This window comes from Lonchura striata, chromosome Z, assembly GCF_050655825.1.
Source record: "Lonchura striata isolate lonStrDom1 chromosome Z, ASM5065582v1, whole genome shotgun sequence".
Lineage (NCBI taxonomy): Eukaryota > Metazoa > Chordata > Aves > Passeriformes > Estrildidae > Lonchura > Lonchura striata.
In genome coordinates this window covers 50,282,975-50,293,149 of record NC_140740.1, presented here as the reverse complement: position 1 = coordinate 50,293,149, position 10,175 = coordinate 50,282,975, and the positions used below count along the sequence as shown (strand labels likewise).

The 10,175-nt window shown below is 37.8% G+C and overlaps 1 protein-coding gene across 2 annotated transcripts in view; it reads right to left on the bottom strand.

Annotated features, from left to right (window-relative positions):
• Positions 1-7,234: 7,234 nt before the first annotated feature.
• The window catches only part of WDR70 (WD repeat domain 70), a 127,006-nt gene continuing 124,065 nt past the window's right edge, over positions 7,235-10,175 (bottom strand). For both annotated transcript variants that reach the window (XM_021551628.4, XM_021551634.4), the window contains one exon: positions 7,235-7,705. In XM_021551628.4, coding sequence (XP_021407303.3) covers positions 7,621-7,705 — 85 coding nt within the window. In that variant the 3' untranslated portion in view covers positions 7,235-7,620. The remainder of the gene's footprint in view (positions 7,706-10,175) is intronic.

The following is a 10,175-nucleotide window of genomic DNA, read 5'->3' as shown; positions in this document are numbered from 1 at the left end:
CCTACCATGGGCTCACATTACATTCAACGTTTGCTGCAAAGAGGCTACCAAGCCTGAAAGCTGAGGACTATAGTTTGCCTGACTGAGTGATGCAGGGACAAAGAGATTCTAAAGTATCAAAAGGGACTTCAGGTTCCTCAGAAAGAAGTTGAAAGGATCTGAATTACAGGTAGTGTTCTCCTCTGCCTTTCTGGTAAGGCAGTGGGACTCCAGTAGAGTGAAACAAGTGGATGGGGTGAAGATTGGCTGCAAGACAGTGCCATGCTTAGGGCTTTTGAGTCTGTGGTCTGGAATGTGCCTTGGAGAGACTGGGCATGTTGGCACCAGGTATGGAGCACCTGGCCAAGCAGTGTAAGAGTGGTCTGGGGACCAAGTTCACAAGACTTACAGCCAAGTTTTAAACTAGATTTAGTGGGGAAAACTATGCTCTGGCAGTGGTCAGTGAGGAACCAGGAACAGGATTTTAGGAAACAGCAGCAAAATACCCGTAAATTTTCTCAAATGAGTTGCAGCGGACCCAAAGGTAGAAGAGGTCAACAGCCCAGCTGAAGGCCTCTACCCCAATGCACACAGCATGCATAACAAGAGGAGCTGAAAACCATTATGCAATTGGCAAACTGTAACACAATTGTTATAATGGAAATGGTGGGACAAGTTACATAACTGGAGCACTGTAATTAAGGGTACAAGCTTATCAGAAGAGATAGGTTGGGAAGGAGAAGCAAGGATGTTGCCCTCTATATCAAGGAAGGGATAGGTTGTGAAGAGCTGTGTCTGGGAAACATCCATGGACAGGCTGAGTGTTTGTGGCTAAAAAACAAGGACAGGAACAAGAAATGACACCTGGTGTTGGAGGTTACTACAGGCTGATCAGGAGAAGCCTACTGATGAGGCCTTCTTGGTTTGGCTGCTGGGCACATCATCCTCACCACTTCTCATCCTGCTGAGAAGGTCCAACCACCCAGACTGCTGGGAGAGCAGTACAGCCGGCTGTAAGCAATCCAGCACACTCCTGGAGTGTGCAGAGGACAACTTCCAGGTCCAGGTATTGGCCAGACCAACCGAGGAGAAGCAAAGCTGGGCCTGGTGCTCACTGATGTGAATGAGCTCCTTTGAGGGTTAAAGTCTGTATGCAGCCTGGGCTGGAGTGACCATGCCCTGGGGAAATTTGTGATCTTGTGGAGCGTGGGCATGGCAAGGAGAAGGTTCAGGACCCTGAGGGTTAGAAAACCTCAACCTGTTTAAGGGGTTAGTGAATGAGATCCCTTGGGAAATTGTCCTTAAGGACATGGGGGCTGACCACTTTTCTTAGAGCACAAGAGCTCACCATCACAATGTGTAGGAAATCTTGCCAGGCAGGCAAGAAAATGGCATGGCTGAGCAAAGATCTGCTCCTCAAATTGAGAAGAAAGAAGAAAATGCACAGCCAGTGGAGGAGGGAGAAGTGACTTGGAGAAGAGTACTGGGATATGGTTCAGATGTGTAGGGACAGCATGGAACTGGGCTTGGAAAGGGATGCAAAGAATAACAAGAAGGAATTCTCTAAAGATATAAGTCAGAAGAGACAGGCCAAAAAATTGTACCCCTTCTGGTAAGGAAGAAGAACGAACTGGTAACAAATGATACAGAGAAGGCTGAGGTGCTCAATGAGTTCTTTGCCTGAGTCTTCACTGTTTAGCACAAAGAACAAAATTCAAAAGAAGAATACATAATGACTAGATGGTGAATTGACTGGGCAGCAGCTCTGCAGTGGGGGTTCTGGACTTAGAGGGATTAGGACCTATAAGGCAAGGGTTTGTGATGTTTGCAATATAAGGCTTAAACAAGCTGGACAGTGAAAACTTTTTACAGAAAACTCCATAGGTGCCTCTCTGCACAAACTGGAACAAAGTTTCAGTTTTGACCTTGCTGGGAGCAGGATCAACACTGATAATTTTTACAACATTCAACTGCAGTATGGGTTACATGTGAAATAACTGCACTAGTGCAAGAAATAGGGTCAGAAATGTGACACTCGATTTTGGAGGTACTTGCCTTGTACAACCTCAACAGAAGACCCCCAATGACCACCCTACCACCACAAAGAAGCCCAGGGCAGTGAAGCACCAAAGGCACTGGATCTACAGTAGCAACCCATCTTCTGCTTGCACTATTTCTTTCCTTCCCTATACACTTAAATGTTATCAAATAAAGTCAGCGTTGCTGAATAGGCATTTGGTCTTGTTCGCACTTTGCTTTGGCCAAGGACTTTAAAACTGAACAGGTCCTGAACACAAATCAGTTTGGCCAAACTGCAAAAAAAAAAAAAAAGTAACTGTAATGAGACATGCAAACATTTTTCCTGTTCACTTAGTAGCACTAAAAAAGCTTAATTTAAAAAGCTGAGTAAATTGTGGGCAGTGCACTTCAGGAAATATGGTCAATCAGAACAAGGCAGAGAAAAGTAAGTAACTGATGATAGGCCAGGAAACATAAATCATAAAGTAAAACTGAAAGAATATGAGAGGACATGAGAAGATAATGAAATTCAAACGTAATAAAAAGCTGTGGCAAAGAGGAACATCATAAACTGCATTCAGTGACTGCTGGGAACAGGATAGGAAATAATGGTCTTAAATTGTTTTAAGAATGTTTTTCTTAGAGACAATGAAAAATTTTCTAGTGCTAAGAATGAAGCACTGGAATAGATTGCTTAGGGTTATCATGGCAGCAATTAAAGGTCCAATAAACATGCCAGACCTTGTTCAGGTATAGATGATTTGAGTCAAGGATGGACTACAGAACTTCTCAAGGACCCTTCTAGCCCTTGTTAATCTACTGTAGGAATTAATCTGTTGCATCTTCTATTTCATGATAGAACAAGGAAATAATTCAGTGTCCACAGGAATACTTCTTTGAAAGAGTAACATAAACTGCACTAGCCTGACACGTAACAGCCTCATGAGACAGCTAAGATTAAAAAAAAGCCAGAGACACGTACTGCCTGTGCTCTCTCAATTGTTCTTGTTTTAAGTCCTCTATCACAGAACAAGATGAACTGTCTGATCATCAGCCATTAAAAAAAAAATCACAAACTGTTGCCAAAGTTGCTCTAGTTGTTTGACACCAAGGCTGTAAAGATTCCAAGAAGCTGATCTAAGACACTGCTGCTGAAGTGGGAGACAATACCTTTGTATCTAGGATGGGAAACAATTTCTTCTGCAGTTATATGCTACAGACAAATATCTCACATTTCCGAGCTATCCAGATTGCATGAAGCAATTAGGTGCTGAAGTCCCAGTGGATAAAGTACATATTGAGTGCACATTGGATCCAAAATTCAGTTTAAATGGGATTAGCCAAAAATCCTAGCAGATTTAAAAACTGATGTAATAAGATACATCTAAGCTTCAATTCCAGGCAAGCATGAGGACATCTCTGCTAGTCAACTATCCAACTCTTTATTCATGTGCATGCAAGAAAGTCTGAAGATGAGAGAAGCCCAGAGATTAACAACAGTGGACAGAATCTCCTGAACTCCCAAGACTGCCCATGGTAAGAAGTCAAAACAAACCTACTCATTTTCAATGGGGTAACTGTGGAACTTCCAGTAAATTCCCATTGCTGAGAGACAGGCTAGAAGGACATACAGGCATTTAATACGACAAAAAACATAAGACGGATTTTGCAATACTATTTAGACTATCAGGCCACATCAAAATTCTTATCATTCAGTATTAAAGGAAGATGTGAGCTACAAATGTCTCAAGCTGGATACCCGTGAAGTCATCAGAGTTCAAAGAAACTGGATAAACATTTAACCAAGAGGATGGTGCTTCAGCTCAGCAATGCAGAACACTCCTCAGGGTCCAGAGATGGAAGCGATAGAAGAAAGGATCACAGTTTCTTTTCCCATAATACAAAATTTTCCACAATGCAGAAAATGTAGTTGGGAAAAGGAACATGAAATTAGGCATGGATTAATGAGAGAGGAGACAACAACTGGACTCTCTGGGGACAAATTCACAGTTCTTGCTATCAATCACAAAAACTAGAGACAAAAGCATTTTCTTCAGAAAATTTTAAGTCATAGGAAGTAGACCAGAAAGGCACTTAGAACAGTCACCAAACAGTTGCAAACAGGCACAGGAAAATGCCAGGATTTGTCAATCTTCTCACCTGTTGCAGAAGCCTTAAATAATAAGATAGGAAAATAAATAAGGAGGACAAGACAAAGAACTATAGTTAAATTCAGATCTCTGTAACAGTGTCAGCAACAAGGAATGGAAAATGGAGCTGACTGATAGCTGGTGGGCTGCAATGGTCTGGAGGGAGATGCCTTGGCCCCGTGGACAGACAAGAGGTACCTAACAGCTGGTCTACAACTATCATTAGCACAAAGGGATAAAGACCATAAATTACTATAAAGAAACATGCAGAAGCTGCACAGAAAAATCCAGGTTTTGAGAAAGCACCATGAAAGCCTTTCTGCATGCAGTGATTGTGCATATTGATGCCTTGAGAGGCTACCCAGAACAGAGGCTGGACAGTGTTAAAGGAATTAAGTAGGTATTTATTAGAAAGGCCTTCAAATGATACCCCTTGGGCACTACAAAAGCCTGACTGAGGCTACAACCAAGATGGATGATGGGTCAGGAGTTTTCACACTTTTGTAAATTCTGGTCCATTTACATATTGGGGTTAATTGTCCCATTACAGCTTCAGATTATAAAGTCCCATCCTCCCAGATTGCTCTCTTCAATTTGCTGTTGTTTATACTTTTTGGTCCTGAAACTGCAACAGTGTCCTTGGTTATTGGGCTGGAAAAGGATTGTTTTGTCTAACTAAACTGTGAAGAGAACTTGCTAACATTTTATGTGAAGTTCTGAGTTATATACTAATGCAGTACAGAATCTGGGTAATATGAAAGCTAGAACTTAAGGCATCAGTACCTTTATAAAGAATGCTTCTAAGGAAACAAACAAAATAAACCCACCTTGTTTCAGTAATGCAGAAACAAACTCCCCTCTGGACTCTGGCCACTTTACTAAATAACTAAATTAACTAAATACAGACACATAGAGGACTAAGATTATAGCTTGGCAATTGCTAAAAGCTTCGAGACGCTTATAAGAAAATTAGATTTAAAAAAATAAATAGAATAGAGTTCTCATGCTCCAGTTTGCATCTAGAGTTCCATCTGTCATAGCAGATATTTATTTGTGTTTATATTTTTAATGTTAAAGATGTTTCCAAAGACAATTCAAAGGATTGAGTCACAAGTTTACTATCCCAAATATGGTCAAGCACACTGTTTGTATCTTCTTTCTGATTAGCTTAACTCTTATAATTGAGCTGTCCAAGATTTAAAATTGTTTTAAAAAATGCATTAAAATGTGCCTTGTTGGTGAACATCCCAATTTAAGTGCTATGCCAAATGAACCAATCCTATAGTTAAAGTATAAATAAAACTTCAGTTAGTTTTAAATACTTTCAATACATATCTGCACAGGTACTGCTTTAAATTCTAGGCTATTAGAACAGTCATTATGACAACTACTGCAAGTAACAATGATGAACATTACAGAAATTTCAACAGAATTTTTGCAGTGTTCACTTACAGAACTAAATTCTTTTAATAATTAGGAAACAAAATCTAATTAATATGAGCAACAACATGAAAGGAAAAGTTCCTCTCATTCTCAGAGAACAGCTGCAGCATTTTTCCTCATCTACCTTTCCCTGCAGCTTTCCTCCGTAAGACACACTTCCTCAGTGAACAATTAACAAAGGGAAAAATGAAACGCTAATATTCAGCCTAAAATGAAAAAAATACTAATCCTTAAAAATTATTAATTGATATTCTAGAAAAATTCCTTTCAAAATACTTTCTTTTGTAGGGCTGTGGTTGGATGAAACATGAGACAATAAAACAACCTTAAATGAAGCAATGACATCTTATGGGTTTTTGTTGCGGGGAGGACTGCATAGGCAGGTCTCTAGAAGGTTCTGTTAACAACTCCTCTCCATCCGAATTTCTTTTTCTCCTCCACTTACTTTCCACTCATCTACTCAGTTCCTCATGCTATATATTACAGCTGCAATTTTAAATTAAATATTGATTTGCTATTATACACAAATAAGTATTAAAATAATTTTACAAGGGTCAAAGACAAGTTGTCAGCTATGTACTGATGTTCTTCTCTTATCAAAAGACTACAGTAGTGAAAGCAGTGGAAACATTTTGTAGTGGGTATTTTATGCCAATGCTTCTCATTATACCTTTTGAAGTCAGACTTAGTTTTCACTGAAGTATAAAAATAGGAATCGAAAAAGACTGATAAGCTTGGAAGAAGAAACAATATAATGAAATAGTGATGCAGAACAATGCTTAAAAAAAAGTCTAAGCTCTGCTGACTATCAGGAGCGTAGTCTTGAGGTTAGGAAGGTGATTCACAGCATTGCTAAATATAGTCTTAAAATATGCCTCCAGGTTCTGTTCATAAATAAGAAAGGTTGATTACTTATCATGTATAATAGTCTCTATTCTTAGTGGAAATGCAGACTGCTTGTTATATTGTGTATTATTATAATCACAATACTTAGCATACTGTGTATTATTATAATCACAACATAAATGCCTAAAACTAACTTAGGTTCTTTATTTTCCCTAACGGACATTCATTAGTTTTAAAACTGTCCTTCCCTTTATGACACTCGGAACTGCAATTCTGTGTTATGAGATTTTTTCCATATTTAGACAAACTACTTTATAAAGAATAGTATCAGTCTTCAGAAAGTGTGAGACAGGATCTACATTATTCAGGCATACAACAAAGTCACTACACACAAAGACCTGGTATTAAATACACAGATCTGCTCTATCCTAAAACTTTTCCATACAAACTAAGAGGGATAACAAACCTCAATGAAATTTTGCATCAATTTGGAAATAAGCACATTATTTTTACTACACTAATGTAACTGCCCATTGCAATTTCACATTTTAAAAAAAATATAAGTGGTATACAGTGCTACTGTAGATATTACACATACTGAAAAGGAACATCATGCAAAGAAGTACAGACACTAGAAAACACATTTCCTAAGATTCACACAGAGTGTGAACTGAATTGTAACTCATGTGAACAAACAAATGAACTAAACTTGAATATTACACAATAACTAATCTAAACTTTTGTGCACTTGTAAAGCAGTAGTCTCTTAGCTCTTAACCAGAAAAAAATAAAATTAGTCTGAGAAATTGTACCATTTTATTTGGATACTTAAATTCATTGAACATTGTCATGACATGGCATTTGTAAAGTTGGCAGTAATGAAAAAAAAACAACATTTGGCTGTATAATGAATGCACTATTTATAAAGAAATATTCTTCACTTAACTCACACAGCTAAGTAACTGACATACAGGAGTTACTTGTACAATATAAGTAATTCCTTATTACAAAATTCAGATGTGGGATTAAGCCAGTGTAATTCAACAATCTTTTTATACTGCAGCAAGTTTTATAAATTGAAGTAATATTTCCTTTCAAATTTTGACCCACTACCCCAAATAAAGAAATAAATGTTTAATCTTGTTTCAAGTGCTCCAAAATGATCCTTTAAACAAATTAATTTTCAAATTTTACGTTTTTTCCACTCTGGCTTGTCTGCTTCATCTTCTTCTGGTTCCACTTCTGCAAAAACTGTTTTTGGCTGCGTTCTAGAAAACATTAAAAAGATTAAAATAGTGGTCAGACTACAATACTTTATCAGAAACTGTATTAGATAGGCACTAGACACCAACAAAAGACACATACAGACACTTTCAAAAAAAGAGCATACTAGGCTTGACCATTTTTTATTTTTTGACAATAACCTATCAACTAACCTTCTCAGAACTGAAGAAACCTGCAGCTCACAGACAAACAAGCACAACCAAACACACACATCTTGCAAGTATTATTCCCTCATTAGCTTACAATCAGTATCTGTACATTCCATGAATAAAATTAAGACAGAAGTGAGGAACAAATACATTTAACTCCATGCTAGAAAAGCAGAGCCATTGGACTCCTCATTCCATGAAATTTTGAAAAGAAACTTCCATTTTGATACACTATAGAACAACAGCAGCCAGTAAGTGGAAACAGAACAGCTAAGCCAGGTTTCCGGCCCAGCTTACGCATGAAAAAACAGCTTCTCCTCCAGAGACTTTATCTAACACTACTGTAACATAAAAAATGTAATGAGCTTCATATGAGAATACAGTGTATCTGACAGTCAAGTTTGATGGTATCAAGTCCTCCACTCTTTGTGTGAACTTTAAGTACCACTTAAATTTTACAAAAGTAATTACTGATTACTTTCTAAATGAACACAGTATCAAGTAGCAATTCAATAAATTGTTTGGACATTCAGTTCCCTTGTTTTACACTTTGACAACTGCATGGTCGCCTTTTCCAACTTAATTCTCAGCATAATCACTGCACAGCTGAAACTATCAGATTTCTGATGCTGATGGTGCTCAACTTCTCAACATGACAAAGTATAAAATGCACCCAAGGCAGTCATCATCTCATTACAATATTAACTAATGTTTTTGTATCAGTCTAAGGATGTGAAGAATTATTATTAATATTATGATAACTGTTATTTGGCAAGCTCTATAAAATGCATAAGCCTTACCAAAATTGTGCCTGCCTTACATAGGCAAATAGGCAAAATCCCATGCTGCCTCTGACTTCAAAGAGTAATAGCAAGCCATCCGCTCTTACAGAGCAGGATTCTCCACATGTTAAATATGTGACATAAATAGGTTCAAAATCATCAAAACTCGTCAAAGACAACTCTCCTTACATGCACAATCTTTCTATTGCCCTGCCTGCCCCTCCATCCTCCAAGCTTGGAAGAAAGGGTCATGCTGATAATTCCAGAGATGGCCCTACTGAAGAACTCTGACTGGCACATGGTCCCTGGGTGCAGGCAGTAGCAGACCTTGCACTCAGATGAGGACCTATACTGTGGAAGTTAGATGAGTCTTTCTGCTGTCTATGGAAAGCATAACTGAGATTTTAAAATATTTTCCAGTTTTAAAGTTTTATTATAAAATAATTGCATAAACTCTACTTAACCCATTGCTGAAAAAAGAAGTTAGGGAAAAAAAAAAAAGGAAAAACAATCAACATTGAATCTAAAACAGACACCAGGGATGAAGGCTTTATTGGCTGAAATACTGGGTTTTGCTAGCTGCTGAAAAGGAAGAATGTATGGAATCTTCTCTTTTTTCCAACAAAGACATACTGACAAAGGTTTATTTAGCCCATTTTAGCAATGTACCCTCCTTTCACCACAATAGATGAAAAGTATCTAAATGTCCTCTAGGATGACCTCCATATTAGGAGTTTCATTAGTAAAGCACAACTAATCAAATGGAAACCTAGAATTTCGACCACAAACCTGTAACTGTCATAATTCAGATAAACACGTCCAAGTTAGAGGAATGAATACGTCTGTGAAACAAGCAGCAAAACCTAAGTTTTTTCCAGGATACAAGTGGCACTGAAAAGGGGCACAGACTTCAGAAAAGGTAAGTGTGCTACTGAGTACAGGAAAGCTGAGGCAGGGGAAGAAGAAGAATAAAAGAAAAAAAAAAAAAAAAAAGATAGAAACTGTACCATAAGTATTCAGCTAAAGCAAAAATAGGCAGAGGAAGTCAAGTCTGCTTGCTACCTCACTTTTTAAAATTACCATGAAATAGCTAGAGCCTCAGCTGAAATGTAAACTGTTCCACAAGCTGCATAGCTGTAACTGGGGCACCCAGGGTGATTCATATGCCTAACCATTTTAAAACACTGGTTTTGTTATTGCTTTATCAGCAGTGATCATTTAATCTAATTTAAACACTTTTTTTTTTTATGCTTAGTAACTGCAGTAAATGTAGAAATTTGCTGTAAATTCATACAAAAAGTATCAAAACAAGTTTTCTTCTATTAAGTATTCTTATTTCTGAGGGCCGTGTTCTTTTTCCCCCATCAAATTTCTCAGTTTTATTTATACTTGACTTTGGGATATGATTTCAGTTTGTCTGTTTGGTAGATCCCATGGCAGAATACTATGGAGGGCAAAGAGGCCCAAGGAAAGTTGGTAGGTATTTTAGGAAATCTCCTCAAAATAGTTACATTTCATCTGCA